This window comes from Oratosquilla oratoria, chromosome 26, assembly GCF_046742065.1.
Source record: "Oratosquilla oratoria isolate Oo_2021 chromosome 26, ASM4674206v1, whole genome shotgun sequence".
Taxonomy (NCBI): Eukaryota; Metazoa; Arthropoda; class Malacostraca; order Stomatopoda; family Squillidae; genus Oratosquilla; species Oratosquilla oratoria.
In genome coordinates, this window is record NC_134802.1 from 52,206,643 (window position 1) to 52,231,642 (window position 25,000).

The 25,000-nt window shown below is 37.6% G+C and overlaps 2 protein-coding genes across 5 annotated transcripts in view; one reads left to right on the top strand and one right to left on the bottom strand.

Moving 5' to 3' along the window:
• Positions 1 to 2,590, bottom strand: part of LOC143039575 (nucleolar protein 14-like) — a 25,764-nt gene extending 23,174 nt beyond the window's left edge. For both annotated transcript variants that reach the window (XM_076209801.1, XM_076209800.1), the window contains exon 1: positions 2,406 to 2,590. The gene's annotated coding sequence lies outside the window, so the exon portion shown is untranslated. The remainder of the gene's footprint in view (positions 1 to 2,405) is intronic.
• The window catches only part of HDAC11 (Histone deacetylase 11), a 38,800-nt gene that overhangs the window by 13,510 nt on the left and 290 nt on the right, over positions 1 to 25,000 (top strand). Inside the window, exons 1-9 of one of the 3 annotated variants that reach the window (XM_076209803.1) lie at positions 11,456 to 11,638; positions 15,668 to 15,771; positions 15,950 to 16,139; positions 16,929 to 17,039; positions 18,227 to 18,318; positions 18,734 to 18,941; positions 21,129 to 21,295; positions 21,623 to 21,731; positions 22,196 to 25,000. The exon at positions 22,196 to 25,000 is cut by the window's right edge and continues 290 nt beyond it. In XM_076209803.1, coding sequence (XP_076065918.1) covers positions 15,677 to 15,771; positions 15,950 to 16,139; positions 16,929 to 17,039; positions 18,227 to 18,318; positions 18,734 to 18,941; positions 21,129 to 21,295; positions 21,623 to 21,731; positions 22,196 to 22,363 — 1,140 coding nt within the window. In that variant the 5' untranslated portion in view covers positions 11,456 to 11,638; positions 15,668 to 15,676 and the 3' untranslated portion in view covers positions 22,364 to 25,000. Of the gene's footprint in view, positions 1 to 11,455; positions 11,639 to 15,661; positions 15,772 to 15,949; positions 16,140 to 16,928; positions 17,040 to 18,226; positions 18,319 to 18,733; positions 18,942 to 21,128; positions 21,296 to 21,622; positions 21,732 to 22,195 lie in introns of those variants that run through there. The other 2 variants (XM_076209802.1, XM_076209805.1) reach the window with 2 other exon arrangements.

Here is a 25,000-nt window from a genome sequence, read left to right on the forward strand (position 1 = left end):
CCTGGACCCTCATTCATAAGTGTGGCTCTGTGGATATAGGTCACAAATGTAACCATGTCTCCAAAAGTGGGGGGACAAATTTCATTTTTTTCCCTCTCTCTTGGGAAGAGGCCGTAAAAATTTATGAACAGGATAATTTTGTCCAGTTATGGAGATGTGACATCTGTATAATTCTTGCTGCAAAGAAACAAATGCCAAACAGTATCTTCAATGAAGATACGTGCTATAAGCTTCAGTAAATTATGTAAATGGGAGGGGAGGAAGTACAACACTAAGTCAATAGGTAGCCATTCAAACAACTCAATTTTTCTGTCTGACTGTGGATTTCAAATCAAGCTATGATGTTAACCAGGCTACATTTAGTCTTCACTCAACTCAATGTCAACTTCAAGATAAGGAAAAACAACAGGTCCTGGAGATGGTACAACTAAATGCTAACAAAAAGCTTATTCATGATATGATGGCAGCAAAAACAGGTAAAATGGTTATCCTCAACAATATAAACAATGTCAATGTCTGGACACTCAGCAAAAAATCTTTTGATGTACCTACTTCCTGATTTGCACTTCATCTCCAACACTCTCTCTACCTACCCTGGAGTTGATTGTATGTTGTAGATGAGAACAATACCCTGAATGGATTTTTTTTATCCAGGATAGTGAAATGCAAAATGTGCTTGATCACCTTCCATGGGTCATTTTGGTAGACCTGACACAAATCTGCTAACAACCTACACCACATGCCACTGTTTCTACTGACATTAATAGATGGCTATGGTGAAACAGAGATTATAGCTGTTTTTATTGTTATACATGAAGAGGCTGATCTGCGGCATATGATCCACATCAAGTAGCTGTTTTATTGCCAGTTACCAGGTGACTTGTCCTGGATGTCATGGACATGGGTCTCCCACCGAGGACATTAAATTAATTATATTACTTACTTTCACTTTCGCTATACTTTCAGTAATTTTGTCTGTTAATGACACGGCTGAAGTCGGCTTCCGCACGTTCCAAGTTGTCCTTGGTTCTGTACTGCTTCTGGCAGGGTGTTGTGGTGGCTGTAGGGGTATCCTGGTATCAGTGGATGGTCTGGTAACCCATCCAGCCACTTGTCCAGTTTTCTCTTGAAAGTCTCCGGGCTAGTATCTGTCTGGTCCCGGAGATCTCTTGGGAGGCAGTTGAACAAACGAGGTCCATTATGAGTGAAGGAGTTAAGTTTTATTGTCCTCACTCTTTGAATGGAGCCTACAGTACCATTTATGTAGCAGTCTTCCTTTTCTCGGATGATAGTTTGACACTATCCCCACATTTGGCACTCTGCCCTCCAGGATTTTCCACACATAAATAATTATATACCATTCCCTTCTCCTCTGCAGAGTACAGTTTTAACTGGTTTAATCTTTCCCAGTAGCTTAGGTGCTGTACTCCCTGAATTTTTGCGGTGAAGGAACGCTGGATAGCTTCTAGGTTGGCTATTTCTTGTACTTTGTATGGAGACCATAGCTGGCAGCAGTACTCGAGCCTTGGGACTACCAGACACTTCCATAGGGTCTTCAGTCACTGCCCTTCTCTGGAGTTGAAAGTTCTGAGCACCCACCCACTCAAATTTCTTCCTGCTTCTATTATTTTATTGATGTGGTGTGAGAATGTTGCATCATTGCTCATGTATATTCCCAGGTCTTTGACATGCTCCTTTTCTGTGATGAGTTGGCTGTTATACTTGTAGCTTGTGGAGTTTTTAAGGTCTTCATTTCTCCCATAGCGTACAAGTTCAAATTTCTCACCATTCAATGCCATATTGTTTGAAGCTGCCCAAATTTGTATTTCGTTGAGGTCCTTCTGAGTATTTACTGCATCTTCTGGGCATGTTATCTGCCTTTTCAGCCTGGTGTCATCAGCAAAAGAGGATGCTTCAGTATACCTCAGTTTCTCATCAATGTCTCCTATATGGATAATTGAAAAGGAGCGGCCCTAGCACTGATCCTTGTGGTACACCACTTTTTACTCTACTGGACTCGGACAGTTCGCCTTGGACAGAATCTTGTTGAGTTCTACCTGTTAGAAAACTGTGCAACCATCTTCCAAGTGGGCCCGTTACTGAATTTTTTATTTAATATTTCCCACTGGACCATACTCACGTACCCTTGGAATCACTACATAGATATACAAGTTTAGATTGTCTACGTCTATTATATATGGTAACGTGCTGAAAATTCCGAAGTGTGTGGTAGTAACATCATACATACATGATTATCATGTATGTAATTGTATGATGTTACTACCACACACACAGACTGCTCTGTTCTGTTCTATATCATGATGATATAGAACAGAACAGAGCAGTCTTATCTGACATATCTCCTTATTTGAATTATACTTTAATTCACATACAAATACACTTACTTTTACAGCCTTTCAATGTGTGGTGTTCTTCTCTTACAAGTACTCACTCTCCTTTCTGCAATACCATTGCCTTCTAAAAACCAATCCTAGTTCCTAACTTCAACATGCAGTTATGTTTACATTGGTGAAATTACTCTGGTTGTGTCCTCTAGTAGTAACACACTTTTATGATAGATGTTTCAATACTAATTGATTACTCTAAAGTTTGTAATGAGTAAAAAAAACTTCTAACGACTGTGTATCCCACTTTCAGGTATTATTATTACATTTTATTGTAGGATTATTTATGAAATAATGTATCAACACGTTAGATATATATTTTTATTGTAGAATATCGATAAAACTAAATAATGTCCAAACAAAAGTGAAGTAGTTATTTTCACAACGAATGATTACAATCAGTCTGCTGTTTTTACTGTACAGTGTTTGGAGACCATACTGCTCATACAGTTGCCGCCCATTTTGAAAGATGTAAACTTTCTCGTACGAGCCATACTATCTTACTGATGTCTTGGCCGAAGTTTCATATTTTTGTTTCACAGTGTATATTCATCTTCCACGATTCCTAATTCCAAAAGTATTTGTACTGGTCCCAGCGTTGCGCTTTTCCCATTAGCCTGTCCTTGACCACTTGGTAATCTACTTCTTCCTTATATTAGTATTTTTTGTGAATAATTATATTTGAGTGATACATTTGATTTCCTCACACTTTCTCCTAGTATTTTAGTTACTCTCATGCGTCAGGCAGCACATTACAGTGCTGCGGGGTCTCTTTGGGTTATGAATCGGGGGGAGGGGAGCGGTGTTCATAGCAGAATTTTAATAACATTTCATATTGAAAATAATTACTCTTATTTTAAGAGGTATAGTACGTCACACCATTAATCATATAATAAAGTTTAATTCACTTTGGTTACCATAATATAATTGTAAAATTTCGTTACAAATTAATTTATTTAGGAATTGTACTTGTTTATTACACAACAGATTAATAATACAGCATTCTCTAATATTTTGATAATATTTTGTCAAAGCAAGATCCTATTCTATTTTACAATAACAGCATTTTTTTTCTATGACACCGCTGGTCAATTACATTACATTTTTATCCATATTTTATCAGAGCTAGTTTATATCTAATTTTTGTAGAGTACTTTACAATATTTTGTTGATGTATGTTGTTATTTATCAACCATAAAGTGTAGATAGTTGGTACTGTGTGCAGTCTAGCTAACGCAAAGGGAGCCCAAGTCGTCTGTATATCTTACTTGGTTATAAATACAGACTACAGACGACTTGGGTTTCTGCACCATCCTTTTGTGGGTGATTATTTCAGTATTGTGTATATAATTGGAAATAGACTACACATTTTATATATAATATTGTAGATATTATATTACATATAGCAATTATTTATTAGATATATTGCACTTAATCTTGTTTATACCCAAGGATATTTTCAAGGAAACAGAAAGATGAATCTAAGGAAACTGGCCATACATACATACATACATACACACATACTGTACATACATGCATACATACATACATTCATACATACACGCATACTGTACATACATACATACATACATACTGTAAATACATACATACATACTGTAAATACATACATACATACTGTAAATGCATACAAACATTCACAACAAAGATATGTCGTAGCACATTTGTAAAATAATAATGATGACCCACTTTCGGAGAAGAATAAGCGAAGATATAGAGATCTGTATATTTCGATCACTTACTGTGATCCTCTTCAGCAGATATGAGTTACAAAGTACAGAGTACTATAAATATGCATTGTTCTGTACTTTGTAACTCATATCTGCTGAAGAGGATCACAGTAAGTGATCGAAATATATAGATCTCTATATCTTTGCTTATTCTTCTCCGAAAGTGGGTCATCAGTATTACATACATACATACTGTAAATACATACATACATACTGTAAATACATACATACATACTGTAAATACATACATACATACTGTAAATACATACATACATACTGTAAATACATACATACATACTGTAAATACATACATACATACAAACATATATTCATACATACAAACATACATACATACCAAAGGTTTTCCCCCTTACAAGGGAGGTAGCCAGAGAACAAATGCATAAAATCTACTCCCACCCATTCCATCCCCACATACTCCACTCCCATTCACCCCCTCCTTCCCTCTTGTCTTGGCTCCTCCTGGATGACGAGTCATCCCTGCATCTCGCCCACTGCCCTGGGTCAGAAGCAGCATCGCAAGACACAGCACATCCACAGCAAGGCCGCTTCATATAATCGGCGACCACCCCTCTGCGTCCCCTCATAAAGAGAGAAAGGGAGAGAAGACGGGGAGAAATCTCTTCGGGCTGCGTCAAATTATTATTCACACCAGCAATATCAATCAATCAAATCATCCATCCTGAGTCCACTGCTGAACAAAGGCCTCCCTCATAGCATTCCATGATTCACACGACCGCGCCAACCTCTGCCATGTCACATCCAAGGTCCATATAGTACTATATGGACCTTGGTCACATCTACAAACTTCTCGATCTCGTCTCTCCACCTTCTGTCTGGTCTCCCCCTTCCACGCTTCCCATCTCGCGGCGTCCACTCAGTAATACACTTGCTCCATCGCTCGTCAGTCCTCCGCACCAACTTACCTGCTCAATTCCACTTCCTCTCTTTCACTGCCTCCACAATATCTTACACTCTATTCTGCTCTCTCACCCAACTTGCTCTCTTTCGGTTTCTCAGTGTTATTCCCATCAATTATCTCTCCATTCTCCTCTGTGCAGTCTCCATCGCCCTCGTCAGCTTCCAAGCCTAACACGCGTAGATAAGGAAACCATTCTTGTAGAAACACTGGGTTTCGGACTTAGTACTTGAGTGTAGTATTTCTGGACACACTTGTTGTAACACATGTTCTTCCCTGTTCACCCAGCAGTAATAGAGTTACCTCATTGTCAGTCGGCTCTGTGAATTAATTATTAGGAGAGACTGAATCAAAGAGAGACTTGGGAAATTACTCAAAATTACCAGATGAGATATCAATATCTCTTTTAGGATAATTCCCCTCCCTAAAGAGATATTTTCTCATAAATTCCCTCCACCTGATTTCATCTTCCCCTAAACTATTCTCTTCTGATATCAATGACTCATTTGTTTTAATCACTGACATACAGAGTAAACTGAAGAGAGAGAGGAGAAACAGACTTCTGAAAAGCTGTTGTATCTTCAATAACCTTGACCAGTGTATAGCATACTGTATAATGTTTATATATTTTTCATAATGATAATAATAATAATGATAATACATACATACATATACCAAGGCTTTTTCCCCCTTCCAAGGGAGGTAGCCAAAAAGGGAAAGGCATAAATGCACTCCACACCCCTCCCACCCTCCCTCTCATCTGAGCACCTCCTGATGATAATAATAATAATAATAACAATAATAATGATAATAATAATAATACATATAGGTTTTGTGTAATATATTTTTGTTTTAAGCCATGAGTGTTTAGTGTATGGCCAATATGCAGTCGAGTAGTGTTGCAAACCAAAATGACATTGAACGGTCGATACTGGAATTTAAAAAGCGAAGGTGAAGAGAGAGAGAGAGACAACTGTTGCCAAGCCAGTCGACGGCGGATAATAAATCCGAAGATCGAAGAAGCAGGTCGGATGTATATAGACGATTATCATTCTATAAAGTACTCGAAGTAAACGATACTGGATACTAAATTACTCGGTAACGGTACTCGATACTTCGATATCAGTGCCAAAAATACTCGGTATCGTATCGAAAGAAATAACTTTTATTGAAATAACTTGATGAATATATCCAAATCATTCAAAATTATATATCATTCAAAGTCTCTTGTAGGATATTTCGGATTTATTGTAGACCCCCCCCCCCCAACACACACACACACACACAACGATCGACTGAATGTCCGAGGCGCTACGATTTCGCTCCGCGCCGTCACTCAGGTCATGGTAACGTTTTTCTATTACTCAATTTACGGTTTAGGAACATTAATGGTTAGGTTCGGCAATAAACAATATACATATATATATTCCATGACCTGAGCGACAGCGTGCGCCTGAGTGACGGCGGAACATCCCGGATCCTCCACCAATAAGCGCGCATGCGCGGGGTGGTGGGGCGGGAGGTGAGGGATTCTACAATTGATCCGAAATTTCTTTTAGATGTGCACTTGCCTTGCAGTCATACTAATTATATCCATACTTAGTATCATTATCCAGTTTTATTTTAGTTACCCCTTGTAGGATATATCATTATATTCCTACCTGTGAACCAGTCTATATATTCTTTACATTTTTTGATTAATTAATATGTATTGGTTATTGGCTTGAAATATTTGTAAAATTATCTTATACAGAAATGAAATAATCTTAATTTGAATTTAAAAACCGTTTCCGTCCCCATGCTGGACTCGTCGACGGTTAGGGGTACTGTACCTATGGGCTGCTGTTCTTGGCAGTCTAAAAATCGTAGCACTGTTGTCTCCCAGCGGAATCGACATTGCCTCGCGCCCGGACGACCAGCGCCTCTCACTATCGTTCTGTGCAACTGCCCTGAAACTGATCATGAAAAAATGTTCGGCCATGACACTCTCTGCCGGTTACAAAACCCATCATATATTTTGATTTTATTAGAACGTAAGAACATAAGATTGAAGGAGACTGTAAGGTCGACACTAGACAGTTCCATGTCCATCACCTTCTGCCATCACCATCCCTGAAGTCACCTAACCTTCTCTTTAAACAACCAATAATTTCAGCGCTCACTACATTCCTCCACCATTCTATTAGTAAACCAGTTTTTGTCCATTTCCTTCTTAAATTCAATTTTGTCCAACTGAAATCTATTACTGCAAGTCTTGCCCTGCTGCCTTAATATGATGACCTTGTCTGCATCGCCCTTGATAAAGTCCTTGGCCCGTTTGAATACCTCTATTAGAACACGCCGCACTCTACGCCTTTCCAGAGTTAAGGTGCCTAAATCTGTCTTCGTAAGGTAAATTTCTGAGCCCATGCAACATTTTGTCCATTCCCCTCTGTACTGATTCTAGCAAACCAATATCCAGTCTATAGGACGGAGACCAAAATTGTACCGCATAGTCAAAGGTGGGTTTAACGCCAAATAGAGTTTGATAAGTAGGCACTTTTGTTTGTAACTGTCTTAGCAATAGATCCTAATGTCCTGTTGACTCTATTCCTGTCACTAATTCACTGTTTCCTGGAGTTAAGATCCGGACTCACTAACACTCCGAAGACTTTTCCACATTCTCTTTTCTTTATCTTTTCATTCATTATTTAATGAATATCCAGTGGGGTTCCTCGGTGATTTTGGAAGACTATTGAAGAGACTTGCTCCATTTATGTTGAGGTTGGCTGTTGGCAGCGTCTGAACGTTCCTGGATGCCCGGTTGGGCAACATTCTCATTATACTCCTACATTGTCACCCAACGTAATCTTTAATTATGTGACACCAGCACTGTATGATGGATGTAACACTATTTTTTTTTCCGAGAATTTCTTATACGTAGATCACGGTGTACTTTTATCTCATTCTTTGCTGTGAATAAATCTTACAAAGGATTACAAAGGCTGAGCATGCCGACAGGAGACCTTTTGGTCCATAACTAGGTCGGATGAAAATATATATATATACTAATGATAAATAGATAAACAAATAAATAAATTATAATAACATAAATAATAATAAATAAAATAGTCTTCTCATAGCCGGTTTTGGCATAGGTCATTTAAGCGGTCGTCTGGGGTGCCACCAGCTATAAGGGGCGCCATAAGAACAAAAAATCATGAATGTGTTTTAATCAATTGCTAAAACATTTTGTGCGACGATGTGACATTAGTTTGCGAACTTTGCCACTATCAACTGAGATCGATTGAACTTATATAAGTGTTATTATAAATTTATAATCACACACATACACAACTCGTGACACAGATGGTAGAGCTCCCGGCTGTCACTACGGTAGTCCGGGTTCGAATCCCGCCCAGAGCTGAAATAATTTCAGTATCGCTACGCTACGGGTTGCTACTCCAAATCTCGTGGGTGGGGAGTTGGGTGTGTGTTTGCGTGTAAGGTCACAGCATTACCCATAGATCGGTCATATATGAGCTCTGAGCTCTCTTCCGGGAGGGAAGCAGCTGTCGATCACGAGTCCAACACGTGATCCAAGACCAAGGTGAATTACACACACACACATATAAATATATATATATATATATATATATATATATATATTAGAATACAAATTAGATCTCATAATTTTTGTTTTGTATATAAAAGGCCTAAGCTATTCATAAATTGTCTAAAAGCAAGTGAAAAGTAATATAAAATGTAAATAAGTGATGTATATTTCGATATCTTCTTTTTCTGTGTTTAATTAGGCATTTTGCATGGCTTCACTCATTATTATGCTTTTCCTCGCATTATATAATCTCCCCACTCCCTGCATTTGCAATAAATTCAATTGTATATTTCGTTTCAAGCAGCAATGTATTACATATGTTGAAAATTTACAACTTTGAAATAATGTATATTTTACGGGTTTAAAAGGTTTGTAACAGTGACTTACCGTGATATATTAAGTAAGTTTATTTGGTAAAGAATTAATATACACGAAGTGCAGATAATGACAAGAACACATAGTTCGAAATAACAATTACGATTACCGAGGATAACATATAGAACATGTAAGCTTATTTTCATTGTGGTCCTTATTGCAGAAAAAATACAGGTGATGAAAAATTTTCATAATTGTAGAAAGATTAAATTCTCCGCCCTCACTCCTCACCTGTATTTTAGGCGAGAGTGCGGTCGTGACTGAGACTGACTCAAGCGGCCAAGCTTCACCCCCGTCGAGTTGCCAGATCCGCTCGGTGGTCTTATATATAAGATTTCAATCAGATATTGTTGCTTTCGAATCACTATACCTGTAAAAAGTAAAAAAAGAAAAATCTAAAATTTTCATGCGAAGTGTCTAAAGTCTTTAAAATACGGGACCAAACGCGTCCCTGGGTAGGGTCGATACGAGACACGGGACAAATGCTTTAAATACGGGATGATCTCGTATAATACGGGACGTCTGATCACCTTGATCACGTAGCCAAAGTACACGTTTTTCTTTTCGTTAGTTGACCACCAGCACGTAGTTTAACCTCTCCCCTCTCCCTGTCGTCGGTTTATACCATTGCCACACCAAGAAGGTCAAGATAGGTCAGATCACAGCGGGAGGTTTGGTTGTCCTGGACTTAGGTAACATGGACGCTGTTGGGTCAGAGTGTGTGTGCGTAAATTGCCAGTTTTGTAGATTATTATATTTATTTTCTTATAATTTTACTTTCCTTATTGATTTAATGTTACTGAATCAATTTAATACAACTTGTAGCAACGATATTATGCGTCAGTGCACTGCAACGTACTTTAATTACTGTATTGTATGTATATATATTTTTAGACGTATGGTAAAAGTGATTACGTCACTAGCAGGTTGGGCATGCGCATTACGCACTCGAGTTGCCAGTTAATTATCTTGTTGTTTTGCTATTTTTTTCTGTGTTAGTATAAAGGTAATTTGGGATATGTATTTTCTTTGTATGTGTATTTTAAAGTTAGTGTGTAAGTAGCTATGCTGTAAAGCAGATATCCAAAGTTGGGCAGGGAATATTTCATTGTTGCAACCTTCTGCTCCACTGACCTGTTAGGTCAATTCCGAGTATCTCAAGGAGGTTTGAAACCTCCCTCGAGAACTCATTTCTAGCCGAACTGTGACTGTCCACCCATCTCCCTTTAAGGGGACTTTTCATACAAGGTATGTTGTACCAGTTTAAGTGCATCAAGTGTTGTTTATAGGCACGAGGAAATACGTCCAGTGTCTGGTGTAAGGTTTTAGGCTCACCTTTTGTGAATTTAGGGGTGTCAAAACGGGCTTTTTCTTAATTATCGTGTGCCCTTTTTTGTTTCCTCCATATGTTTATTCATGATACGCGTAAGTACAGTGCACAAATTTTATGGGTTCGTAATCTCACGTGATTTTCAATCTTCTGATATATATATATATATATATATATATATATATATATATATATATATATATATATATATATATATATATATATATATATATATATATATATATATATATATATACCCCTTTGCAAATAAATGTAAAAGAAACCGAGATTTGTTATATTATTTTTGTGTAACTAAAGAATAGAAACGAAACACTTTCGTTCCTGAACAAAAGAAAGAAACTAAGAATAACGTTACTCTAGTTTCAAAAACCCAAATGTAACACCTGATATTCCAAGATCTCTCAATTTCAGTGATTGTGATTAACCTCATCGAATACTATTATAATGCTACGTGTATCCAGTTATGTTTTTCCTATATCGCTGGCGACACATCATCCCTGATTTAGATCCCTTTATGCTTTTCCTCCTTGCTTTTGGTATAAGTTCATGCCCCATGATTTTGTTTCCTTTTCTGTGAGTCTTTCATATCTCAGATTATCCATTTTATGCATGTATGTTTTAGGGAAGAAATCAAACATTCCCTTTTTGTTAATCCTTTGTCGTTTTAATCATTCTTGCGTTGTGGGGATGGGCTGTCTTTTGAGATGCTTTGCGAGAGTGAGGTCACGAGCAAGGTCTGTTTCTGGGATGGGTTTGGTTAAAGCAGGTACATGACCCATGACCTAGTATCATTGACCCCACCTTTTCGGTGTGATATTGTTCCCAGAGATAGAAACACTATTCCTGAAGAAAAAAATCTGCGAGCCACTCATCTTAAAGAACACCATCATTCCTAATACATATTGTCATGTTTTTGCCTATATTCGCTCGTAATTTTCTCTCGCATGCCCTTCTAAATTAAATCATCGTTTCACTTTCTCCGTAGAATCAATCAAAAGCAATGTCGCACACGTATAACAAAAACAATTTCCATGACCTTCGTTCCTTCCTACATGTCTCACTTTGTTTACAGTGAGGTCGCACGTTGAAACGCACTATGTTTATCGTACGGTGAAAATAACCAGTGGGATAAATAGCAAAACGCTGACGCAGAAACAAGATAGACAACAGCTTCAAGCTGTCTAACATTTACATTACCATGGTCCAAGGCGGATAGACAATAAAGACGTAAGTAATATGAAAGCATATTTATTCCCTGTACCTCTAGTTCAGAAAAATTATGCATTTTATTGCCAAGACACCCCACATTATCAAATAGGAAATGGGTTGAAATTTTCCTTGGAAGTTCAATTCAGTACACTAACAATTATGCGTTTGCAATTTTATAGGATAGTTTATATGAAACAGTCAGAATGTGCAAAGCTACTAATAAGTCTGCAGGGGCAGGTGATATTTTACATGGTTAAGGTAGAAATGGTAGTAGAAGATAAGTCTCTAGAGCTCTAGAGTAGACCTAGTTCTGAATTTCAGTAGTGTTATTGATGTGATTGTATTGCAATTCCTTCTTTGGCCAGTTTATTGTAATCTTTTCAGTTTTTTTATATGAGATGCACAAGCAATAGTCCATGTATCAATAAGTCAATTTGTAATTTGATGTTATTTCCTTGTATTTTTTAGCCATGTCCCCAGGATATATGAATCTTTTCCAAGTTTCCACTATTTAAAGAAATCTTTATAGCCGTTAATTCCATGCACTATTCTTTGAGTGATGTATGGCCTTTTGGGAAAATGTTCAGCTAGAATTAAAATTTCCGTTCTATTCCAGTTTGACACAAGTGCATTTTTCACTTTCATTTTTGTAATTGAAAGATTGTTTTGTTCGTATGGAATGGTTATAATAGAGTTGGGTTAAATTAGGTTTGAAATTGTTGAACAGCAAAAGTTTAATGTTAAATAACCATGATTGCATGATTCTGGAATTTTACCAAACCTTTAGGGCAATATATGATATAAGTAGAATTTTTTTTTATGATGATTCATATAGAAATCTTGTAAAGGTAAGTGATGTGTATGATGGGAAAAAAAACATTGACAATTTCCAGTTTTTATCATGGAGCTTTTTCATAAAAATTTGAAGATGCAATTTACAATAGGAATAATATAATTTGCCATTATTATTTGTACATATATACAGATATGCTTTAAAAAGCATTGTTCCTCTTATAAGGAGTGAAAAATATTTAAAAGTTTAATAAAATATAATAAAAAAAAGAAAGCAAGATTTTGGAAAACATACAGTTACTGTTTCGAAAATGTATTTTTTCAGTCATTTTCATGATATGAATAGATATGACACAGTTCCCATCACAAATCATTATTTTTATATTCACACACACACCAGTCCCACCCTGTACCTCAACATTCTGGGGGACTGTCGGAAATTTGGGATTTGTATTGAATAATCAAGCAAAAGTAATGAACTGTGTTAGAAACAAATGGCATGGTTGTTTAGATCAGCAAGCAAGTCTGAATGCATTATTTTTCACCTAACCCTAATCAGACATCACTCTATCCAGACCTAAATTAACCTAACCAGATCTGATGTGACCCAGCCTAACTAAACCAGACCTAATCTAACATGGGGTACTTGTTACTGGGAACTATGACCCAGATCTTCATAGACAGATGCATTTTACATAGGAAATTCCTCTTCCTCCAGTGTGATATGCATATTATGTAGCTGGGAGGTTTTGCCCCCTCCCCCTCAATACAGTGCATAGTGTTTAGCAAGGGAGCTTTGCTTATTAGACTTCCAGTAGAGTGTGTTTTTTCTTGTTGGGGTGGCTGTGTATTTACTTAATTGTAGTACAGTACATGGACTCAGTAATTTGCCTTACGAAGAGAGGCTTAGGCACCTTAACTTACACTCAGGAAAAACGCAGAGTGTGGGGTGATCTAATAGAGGTGTTCAAGTGGATCAAAGGCTTTAACAAGGGTGATGCAAACAAGGTCATCATATTGAAACAACAGGGGAGGACTCGCAATAATGGTTATAAACTAGACAAATTTAGATTTAAAAAGAAAATAGGCAAGAATTGGTTTACTAATAGGGTGGTCGACGAATGGAATATACTTAGTAACCATGTTGTAAGCGCTGAAGCTATCAGTTGTTTTAAGAAACAATTAGACAACTTTATGGATGGGGATGACAGGTGGTGACGGAGCTGCCTAGTCTAGGCCTAATGGTCTCTTGCAGTCTCCTTCATTCTTATGTTCTTATGTATATATGGGAAAAGGAGCAATGCTTGTCTCCCACTGTCCAATTTATCATACACGCTATTAAGCTTTTGTTCAATCAGGAGGATCTAACCTTTTGGCCTGGATTAGGAAGTGGTACAAAAATTCCCTTCCTCCTCCTACCCAGATAGTTTTAGAGAATTCGAGATTTGGTGAGGGGGAGCAACTTAGTGTGTATCCTTAATATGAGTGTGTATTAGTATGCAGGAAAGGAGCAATGCTGATTGGGTTCTGTCTCCTATTCTCTAATTTTTTTATATCTAGCCTCAAATTATTTGTACAGTTCCAACTTGATCTGAATCTTTGATTTCTAATTGTCATATTTTAGTTTTGATCTCATGTATTGTTTGAGCTTGGGCTGTGTGTGTGGGTGAGAGAGAGAGAGAGAGAGAGAGAGAGAGAGAGAGAGAGAGAGAGAGAGAGAGAGAGAAAAAGAAACCTATTCTCCCCACACACACGCCCACACAACTGCATGTTGCTTAGCCAGGTTCCCCAAGTGGGTTGAGTTACCTACCATGAGAGAAAGTATAAATGACACTATTTTCTTGATGAAAAGACTATACACACTATTCAGCTTTTGTTCAATCAGGAGGATCTAACCTTTTGGCTTGGATTAGGAACTGGTACAAAAATTCCCTTCCTCCTCCTACCCAGATAGTTTTAGAGAATTTGAGATTTGGTGAGGGGAAGCAAACAAAGCAAGTGATTTCTCATATAAACAAACAACAGAATTGTTCAAATTGACAAGAAAACTATAAAGGTATGAAATTTGGATGGTTAAAAAGTGCGTTGTTATACACACATACAGTACATATACCAAGGCTTTTCCCCCATTACAAGGGAGGTAGCCAAAAAGGAAAAGGCATAAAATCATTCCCACCCATTCCATCCCTGAATACACTCCACACCCCTCCACCCTCCCTCTCATCTTAGCACCTCCTGGATGACAGGTCATCCCTGCACCTTGTCCACTACCCTGGGTCAGAAGCAGTGTCGCAAGACACAGCACATCCACAGCAAGGCCGCTTCATTAAATCAGCGACCCCCCCCCTCTCCGTCCTCCCATGCATAAAGGAGAAGACGGGGAGAAATCCCTTCGGGCTGCGTCAAAATTTGCTCACACATACTACCTCACCCCCCATCCCCCTGCCCATTCCACCTCATGCATCACATCATCATCCATATACAACCATTCTCCATTCACCCCTGTCTTCTGTCCTCTCCCGTCCTTCCTCAACAGACATTCCCCTCTTCCCCAAAGCCCCCTTCACCCCATCCATCCACCTCATCCTAGGATGTCCCCTCATGTTCACTCCCTCCACATCTGCCTTCCATATCTCTTTTACTAGTCTTTCTTCACTCATTCTTTCCATGTGTCCAAACCATCCTAATACTCTTTCATCAACCCTATCTCCCAACCCCCTTTCCACCCCTGTTCTCCTCCTCACCTCATTTCTCACTCTATCCAGCCTAGTAACCCCCATCATATTAAATGAATGAATGATAAGTTCTAGAAATGAATGTTTTCTGATACATTGGTAAGGATCTTGGCAAATAGAATATGATGTTATTTTAATGCATTACTAAAAATTTGCATTTAATTGATGTGGAGAAGGGGATCAGTAACTAGTTGTCAGTTCTCCAATGAGAAAAGGTAGAGGAAATACAGTTCAGTGATAGACCAAATGCCATCATTTAAGGGCTGTACCTCCAGATGTAAGAGGGGTATTATTATTGTATGAATTTTATATATTTATTAACTTATGTATTATATATTTAGTTATTCTTGAGCAGTGACTGGATAATTAAATATACCTTACTGTGTATCTATGATAGTATAAATTCCAATAATGGCAGTTAACAGGCTATTTTGATTTTGATTCTTTGTGAAATGAATGTGTTTATGCAATGATTCAGTTGTCAGATCTGTTCAATATCGTGATCTTCTTCAAGGAGCAGTCTATCATCATGGCAGCTGTAGCAACGTTGTGTCCAACAGTCTGCTCAGCAGTTGTTGTAGACAACCCAGAGCCTGTGGAAGATCTTCCGAATGAGGATGTTGCGTGAGTTAACCATGCTGTATAGTATAGTATAGATGTTTGGGGAGTTAGCTTTGAAAATTTTTGGATCATGTATTTGCTTTCTATTGTAGATTCCTTTAACACCATTGCATATTTTGTTGAATAAGATGAAGGAAAATACACTATATTCAAAGGGATTAGAATAAATTTTACTTTATAGGAGCACAAGTAAGGTAGAGGAGACGCAACTAGAGGAGAAGCAGAATGAAAAAGATGAAGGGGACTTGTATAGTGTGGAGATGGATGAATTCCAAGTACCTATTGTGTATCGACCAGAGTACAACATCAAGGCATTTGGCATTGAAAAACTCCACCCATTTGATGCAGGAAAGTGGGGTAATGTCCTGAAGGTGAGTGGATTTTCTCTTTGATATAGGGAACTTTCGTTGTTTGTATCTGGAAATCTTGCTGTTCATCCAGCTTGTGAACATTGCACTAAATAGGGGCAATATGATTGTATTTTGTGATATTTTATTGTGAGGAATGTGGAAAAGCAATAACTATAGTACATTAGGATCTAGTGGTTTATTGCTGTTTTCTCCATTTATGGAACTTTTCAGTGTAGATTATTTGTGGATTTTGTTTTTGCTAATATTGGATTGTATTGGGTTGGTTTGGACACATGGAAAGAATGAGTGAAGAAAGATTATCAAAAGAAGTGTGGAAGGCAGAGGTGAATGGAGTGAAATTGAGTGGACAACCAAGGATGAGATGGATGGATGGGATGAAAGGAGCTTTAAGCTAGAGGGAAATGACTGTTGAACAAGGAAGGGAGAAGGCAGGGGATAGGGGTGAGTATGGCTGTGTATGGATGATACATTGTCACAGCACAAAGGGATTTCTTACCGATTAATGAAGCAGCCATGCTGTGGATGTGCTGTGTCTTGCTACACAGCTTCTAACCCAGGGCAGTGGACAAGATTCAGGGATGACCCATCATCCAGGAGAAGCCAAGATAAGAGGGAGGGAGGGGGTGAATGGGAGTGGAGTATGTGGGGATGGAATGGGTGGGAGTGGATTTTATGCCTTTGTTTTTTTGGCTACCTCCCTTGTAAGGGGGAAAGAGCCCTTGGTATATGTATGTATTTATAATGCGGTACCCTAAAACTGATCAAATTACATTAATTTTCCACTTCCAGCATCTGAAAAATAAGAAATTGTTAGATGAATCCAAAATTGTAAAACCAAGGGAAGCCAGTAAAGCAGACCTACTTCTTGTCCATACTCCAGCGTACCTCTCGAGTCTCAAGGTAAGATGCGTTTAGTCTTACGTTGTCCGAGAGTTGTTAGTATCTGAAATTACACACTGGTTTAGGCTCTCCACCTTTTGTACTGTAGTACAGGAATACCTCACTATACAACCAAGTTGTGTTCCCAGCTGACCGGTCGCAATGCAAAAATTTGTATGTCGAGGTGGGTTTTCATGTAAATAATAGGGGGTATGTGTTCATGGACTCTTTCAACCCCCTCCTCTGAATTTTTGCCTCCTGGGGTTTTCACATACGTCCAACATATGTTTTACCTACTTTATAGCACTCAGTGGTATAGTGAGGTATTCCTGTACAGGCAGTCTTTTTCTGGATTAAAAATGTTATTCTAGGAACTGACAAATTCCCGCAAGTAATGGTTCTGTAAAATGAATGTCAGAGACTCGTCCCATCTTCAAAACTGGTCAACACCCACATCTTCCTCTGAAGGTGCAGCCCTGAGAGGCTGACACTTGATCTCTAGATTAATCCCAAGATATGTCAACTTCAGTTCTATTTTCTCCACTTTTTCCACATTTTTACATTTTACATGAATGTGCCTTGGCATGTACTTTCAATCATTCCTTGGTGTACAACAAAATTCCAACAACCTGGAAAAGAGCATAGAAATTACATACAATCCCCATATTAAAACCAAACAACTTATCAGAAAACCTGGCATCCTACAGACCAATCTTATTATTATCCACCAAATCCAGGCTAATGGGAAGACTGATCAAAGAAAGAAATATTAATTTGCCCACATTCTCAAACCATTGTGGATTCATGAAGGGTCACTCCACAATGCACACTTCTCGCAAACACCACACAAGTGCTGGACGGATTTAACAAGAAAGCATGTCTCTCTCTCTTCCTCTCCCTTTCCCTTTCCTTTTCTTCCTCTCCTTCTCCCTCTCCTTCTCCCTCTCCTTCTCCCGAGCTCCTTCCTCAGACATGAAGAGCTGACAACTGGCAACTACTTCCCTGTTTCTACTACTTTCATCTTGTGATGTAGAAAGAGTCCCACACCAGTACACCATGGACAAGTCTAGAGTTTCTTTCCATATTAATCTGTGGGTGGTCCTAAGGATCATGTCCAACTTTTGTGGGGCTGCAGTATTTCAGATAATGAACCTCAAGGTAACAAGTGTTATCATTATTCCTCTTTTTCTCTCCCCCTCTGACCACAGTATAGTGTAACTGTTGCAAGGATAACTGAAGTGTTGGTGGTAGCCATGTTTCCAAACAGCATCTTACAGAGTCGAGTTTTGAGGCCTTTCAGGTGAGCATAGGTTCATTGTTTTCTTTTTAACTTCTATGTTGAGAATAATATTTGATTTTATATGCATTAGAAAGTCTTATACTTTGTTTCAATCAGATAGTAAAGTTATTTGCTGCAAAAGAATTTGCATGAGGGGACAGATAGGGGGAGGTCACCAATTTAATGAAGTGGCCTTGCTGTGGATGTGCTATGTCTTGCAACGCTGCTTCTGACCCAGGGCAGTGGATGAGATGCAGGGATGGCCCATCATCCAAGAGTAGCCAAGTTAAGAGAGAGGGAGGTGGGTGGATGGGGATGGAATGGGTGAGAGTGGTTTTTATGCCTTCATTTTTTGGCTACCTCCCATGTAAGGGGGAAAAAGATTTTGGTTTATGTATGTATGTAAAAACATATTTTGTTTTTCCCTTTCCTGTAGGTATCAGACTGGAGGGAGTGTTCTTGCTGGACGGCTTGCAGTGGAGAAGGGGTGGGCAGTCAACATAGGTGGAGGTTTTCATCATTGCTCCGGAAATCGTGGAGGTGGATTTTGTGCCTATGCCGACATTACTCTTACCATCACCTTTGTGCTCAAAACTTTTCCCAACATTAAACGAGTGATGATCATTGACCTTGATGCCCATCAGGTAAGTCTATGAAAACGAGTTTGCAGTATACTGTAGGTTATGTTTGTCATCCAAATAATGTAGGAGGCAGTACAAAGAAATTAGAATAGATTCTGTGAATGTAGAGTTTACTCGTCTAGAGTGGAAATGTCTTTGATGGATAACAAACGTAATAATTTTCTGTTGGGTAGAGACCAAAACCTGCAAGGAATGTTGATTTACAGATGGGGAATGATGAATATTGGTATTCCTCTATTTATGAGACATATGCTCTCTTGGCTGTTGAGCAAATAGAATATGGATTTGATTCCCCTATAGTTTTATCTACAATGGGTATGGGAAGGGGATGAAACACCAGATATCATACACTTAAAATCCACTACCGGGAAATAATATCAGAAGTACAGGAGATCCGTATATTTCGACTACTATCTGTAATCCTCTTCAGCAGAATGGTTACAAGAAGATAGATGTAAATGAGGTAGTGAGGTGTACAGAAAAGGGAACAGGGAAAAGTGGGGGGTGGGGAACTCAGGTTACATGCCTTTGATGTAGTTAAGTCAAGGATGGACAATTAGTGGTATTTTGTCCGGCCACTCTTGACATTAATTTATTGACTGTTATCCTCGTAATGCAATCTGGGGGCCACTGACCTCTTGAGGTATTGAAAATAGGAAAATGTTTTATTAAGGAAGATTCCACAATTTTTCTACGAAAGCTGCATTGGGATTTGAATATGATAGCAGCATTATCCCAATCCATTCTGTGGTCTTCTTGGCTGACATGAAGGAACACGGCAGAGTTGACTTATCCATATTTAATGGAGTTTTTTGTTCCTTTATTCTTGTGGACAAATCCCTACCAGTTTGGCCCCAGTAGAAGTCATCAGTCTTTGCAAGGCAGTTTATATACCCCAGAGTTGTGGTCCACATTATTCCTCCAATGTACATTTACTACCTTTCTGAAAATACTATTTGGATAATTGTATATAATTTTGATTAGCAAACAACTCTCAAATGTACAGTAGGTTATCTGAAATGGTTTTTGAAGAAAGCCATACACAAAGCTAAATGTAATTATTATAAAATCAAATAACTCCAGCAAGAAGTTCAAATGGAGTAACAGTAATATGATATTACCATATAATAAATCCATTAACTCGGTCTCAAAACTACTACCTAACAATCAAATGAGAATAAGAAAAAAACAGCTTTCCCCACAGAGTGGTGGATGTATGGAACACACTAGACGAAACAATAGTGTGTGCAAGAGCAATACAAGAATTTAAGAGTAAATTAGATATGGAGAGATACAGAGACAGGACACCATGAGCATAGCTCCCCATCCCATAAGATACTAGGTACAACTAGGTAAATACAAATTGGAAGAGGTCAACCAAACTATCAAATTGGATTTCCCTTGTTGTATACTTGTGGCCTTTAGAAACTTGGTAAAGGTGAAAAAAGGTGGTGTGTATATGAAAGGAGACATACCCATGTAGTAAAAGGGTTCATCTTATCCTTTCCATACTGAGAAGTATTTGTCTTATTCTGGCTTATGTGAGGCAATATTAGTTATGTTTTTAGAGTGCCATAGGTTTAATGTTGAAGATTATAGTTAAGCTCATTTTATTCTCTTTGAATAGGAAAAACTGCATTAGATTTTTTATTTAGGATTACAAATGCAGAGCATACTGACAGGAGACCTTTTGGTCCATAACTAGGTCGGGTCGGATGCGAAAAATTATAATAATGATAAATAAATAAAAACAATAGTAACATCAATAATAATAGATAAAATAGATAAATAAATAGGTAAAGTTGAATAATAAACAAACAGATAAATAGTAAATAATAATATAACAAATGCACAGATAAACAATAATAAATAATCAAATAAATAATAATAAACAAACAGACAAATAATAACAAGTAAACAATTAATACAAAATAAATGACAGACATTACAGCATCTTGCTTAGGTGTTTATAAATAATCAAATAAATAATAATAAACAAACAGACAAATAATAACAAGTAAACAAAAAGTACAAAGTAAATGACAGACATTACAGCATCTTGCTTAGGTGTTTATAAATAATCAAATAAATAATAATAAACAAACAGACAAATAATAACAAGTAAACAAATAGTACACAATAAATGACAGACATTACAGCATCTTGCTTAGGTGTTTATTTAAACTTCAGGGTAATGGCCATGAGAGGGATTTTTCAAATCGTCGTGGTATCTACATTTTGGACATATACAACAGCTTCATCTATCCACGTGATGAAGTTGCCAAGAAAGCCATCAATAGAAGAGTGGAGATTGCCCCCTTCACGGAGAATGAGGAATACTTGGACCGTGTAGTAACGTAAGTTTTGATTTTGTTTGGTTTACTTTGCCTTCTACCCCATTATTTTATTTCTGAAATGTCTTATGTATATGCTAAACAATCTTTGCCCCTTTATAAGATAAAGATGCTTAATATCTGTGTGGTTTTATTTCTGTTTTATATGAAAGATGCTGCCTATATTTTAATAATTTGTTTTACTGGCGGACATGTGAAAGATGCTGCCTATTTTTAATTATTTGTTTTACTGACTGACATGTGGAAGATGCCGCCTATTTTTAATTATTTGTTTTACTGACTGACATGTGGAAGATGCCGCCTATTTTTAATAATTTATTTTACTGACAGACATGTGGAAGGTGCGCTCAATGAATTTCGGCCACACTTTGTGCTCTATAATGCTGGCACAGATGTCCTGAAGGGTGATCCACTTGGCCTTCTCTCACTTACAGCAGAGGTCAGTCTTTGGAAATTGAGTAGCTTTGCATGACAGACAGGTTACAGAAATGAACATAGTGAAACAAGCTAAAAAAGAAATTAAGCCCGTGCAGTAATTTTATCATATTTTTTAGTTTGGTTTATTATTGGAATATGAATATGGTCTTGTGCAGGATGTAAAGGATTGTTTACTTATTGTTTTGTTTATAACCATGATTAGTTTTCATGGTGGATATTGATTGTACTAAAACTGTTTTCATATTTTTATCATGAGGCTTCCCCCCCCCCCTTTTTTTTTTTTTTTTTTTTATTATTATTATTATTATTATTATTATTATTATTATTATTATTGGTGGGAATGTTTTTGTGCCTTGTCCTTTTTTGGCTACCCCCCTGGTAAGGGGGAAAAAGCCTTGGTATATGTATGTATGTATGTATTATTTATTTTTATAACAATAAGTTGATTAGTCAAATTTTTGGCAGGGTATCATCAAACGGGATGAAATTGTGTGGCAGAAAGTTCGGCGACGGAAAATCCCAATGATGATGGTAACCAGTGGTGGTTATCAGCGACGCACAGCTGCCATCATTGCCGACTCTTTAGCAAACCTGAATGCCAAAGGCTTCATTTCATTAAATCCAAGTGATTAATCCCCCATCCAAACCCTTGTCCTTATAGCCTTGCATAACTCGCTACAAGCATATAATATATTCCCTCCTCCAGGTCACCATAATCCTTAATAAGGCATACAGCTATCATATGGTAGGTTCACTTAATAGACTGGAGGAACTGTATGAATTTGCTTCGTGTCCTGACAAAGGAATGATGTACTCTTGTAGGAAATTTTGATAAATGCATCAAACAGCAGTGCCGTGGCAGACAGCAGCAATATTCCAACAGGATACTAGTTTGCTTCCAAAGGATGTGGAGTGTAGGATAAACATGTTCCTCTCTTATAACCTAAATAATGTACCTTATTCCAGCAATTAATAATGATTACCACAGTCTACATGTTACTACTTATAATGGTAATACTTCACTAATTGCAATGATGATATATGTTTAGAATTTTAATTGTGCCATACTGAATAAAATTGTTACTTTTCATGTTGCAATAACACTTGGTAAATATTCTATAGTAATTGTGAAAACTCCATAATAAGTTGGAGTCTTTGTATATGTTAACCATGTCCCTTTTCAACCAGTGACTTCAGGTAATGCCTACTATACCTTTACAAGAGAATTTTTCACTATTGAAAGATAGGGCGTGTCCTTTCTAATAGGATCTATATTTTACAGTACAGACACAGGAACTATACATTTGTAATTAGTAGATGGAACTTGACTTACTGCCTTATAGGTTACCTCATGACCTCATAACCTACCTGTAGAGAAGGAAAGGGTATAAAATATATATGTTGTAATGATAGTTGCACCAGTAGTTGCTTTTATGGCATTTCTTCATCTTATTCTTCTTCATCTCATTTTCTTCTTATTCTTCATCATCTTCTTCTTCTTATTCTTCATCTTCTTATTCTTCATCTTCTTCTTTTTCTTTTTCTCTCTTTTTTCATATTGCATATACAGAGGTCACAAACCTCCATATAAGGGGACTGGCCAAGTCACTCGCCAAAAAAATTACTCACTTTACCCCCAACCCATCTCAGGACCTTGGAGACAAAGGGTTGGCTGCCCCTGTCATTCTGCATGACAGAAGACAGAATACTCAGTAAGGGGTTACCGTTATCACAAAAAAAAAAAATTGTTACTCGTAGATTCTTTGTGTATATGTAGAATACATCTAGTAATGAATTCTTTCTTGGATATAGAATAGGATGGAACAGTAAGTGACATACATAAGGTGTAGTAATATATTTGTGGAATGTTGGTGATGTTGAACTGTCTTCAGAAACTCTCATTACGTGCCATTCATTCAGACTTTAATCACATAAATAAAATGAAATATACACCTTGAGCTCATTGATAAAGTTAGTTTCTTGTAGATCTTTTCTAATAACTTTTTAGAATACTGGAACCTAGTAAATGTAAATCTACTGCAAGTATTAGTTGTAACCTCTACGATTTAGAATAATCCACATTAATGGTTGTATCTGCATTTGGGAAGATACCTCCCCAATGTAGTAAAGGTGCTGTTGCAGCTCACAAGATGGACTGATAATACACGTTGCCTTAAGGGAGGTACAGAACATCATTACTTTGGTTGGTGTGTCTAGATTCATAGTAAATGTATTTATGTGTCTCTGTATCCTTGATATATCTAGATTTAGGACATGCCTTATGTAAACCTCTATGAAGTGTCATTGTTTCATTTGACAATAAGGTATAGTAATGTGATTACTGTTTTTTAGGTTGAAACATATATACAGTCAAACCTCGGTTTTCGAACATAATCCGTTCGAGAAGGCTGTTCGAAAAGCGATTTGTTCGAAAACCGAAACAATTTTTCCCATTATAATCAATGTAAATAATTTTAATCCGTTCCAAGTTTCTCCACTTCCTCCACTTCCTCCACTGTGGCCTTTGTTTGCTAAAAACACTTGATCCTTTAGCCACATCATTTGCTTTAACCTGGTCTTTATTTTTTAGGATGGTGCTTATCGTCGATTTCGCCATCCCAAACTCCTTAGCCAACGCAGACACACGAACGCCAGATTCATATTTCGCTATTAATTCTTTTTTAAATTCAATAGTTTTGCGCACTACTTTCCTCTTTTCTTCACCACTTGAACTTGCTTTCTTTGGACCCATGATTAGGGGCTAATACACGATGCAAAGATGAAAAAAAGTCAGATTTACGTAAATAAGAACGAACACGTCTGCTCGGAATGAACTTTGATCGCAAATGCGCTACGGAGGAAGCGTCCTTAGCGTTCGAGTTCTCTCGGCTCGCGAGTGAGCCGCGTTCGGGTACGCTCGGCTTCTTTCGGTTTGTTCGAGAGCCGAAATTTGGTCGAGTTCTGAGACGTAAAATTCTCGAACTTTTTGGTCGAAAACCGATTTGGTCGAGAACAGAAGCGTTCGATAACCGAGGTTTGACTGTACTATAGTTGTCCCTCAACATACATTGGGGTTAGGTAACAAGAGACATTCTTGTATGTTGAAAATATGCATTTTTGCTGCCTCCTTTATAAACACTCCTGCCCCCCATTTCCTTTATTAAGTAAAGAAAAATTATTTGTACATGTTTACAAATTGTGTAGTATTCAAATGCAAAAAGACCTACAACCTACAACGAATAATGTACAGGAGAACAGGTAACCCAAGTG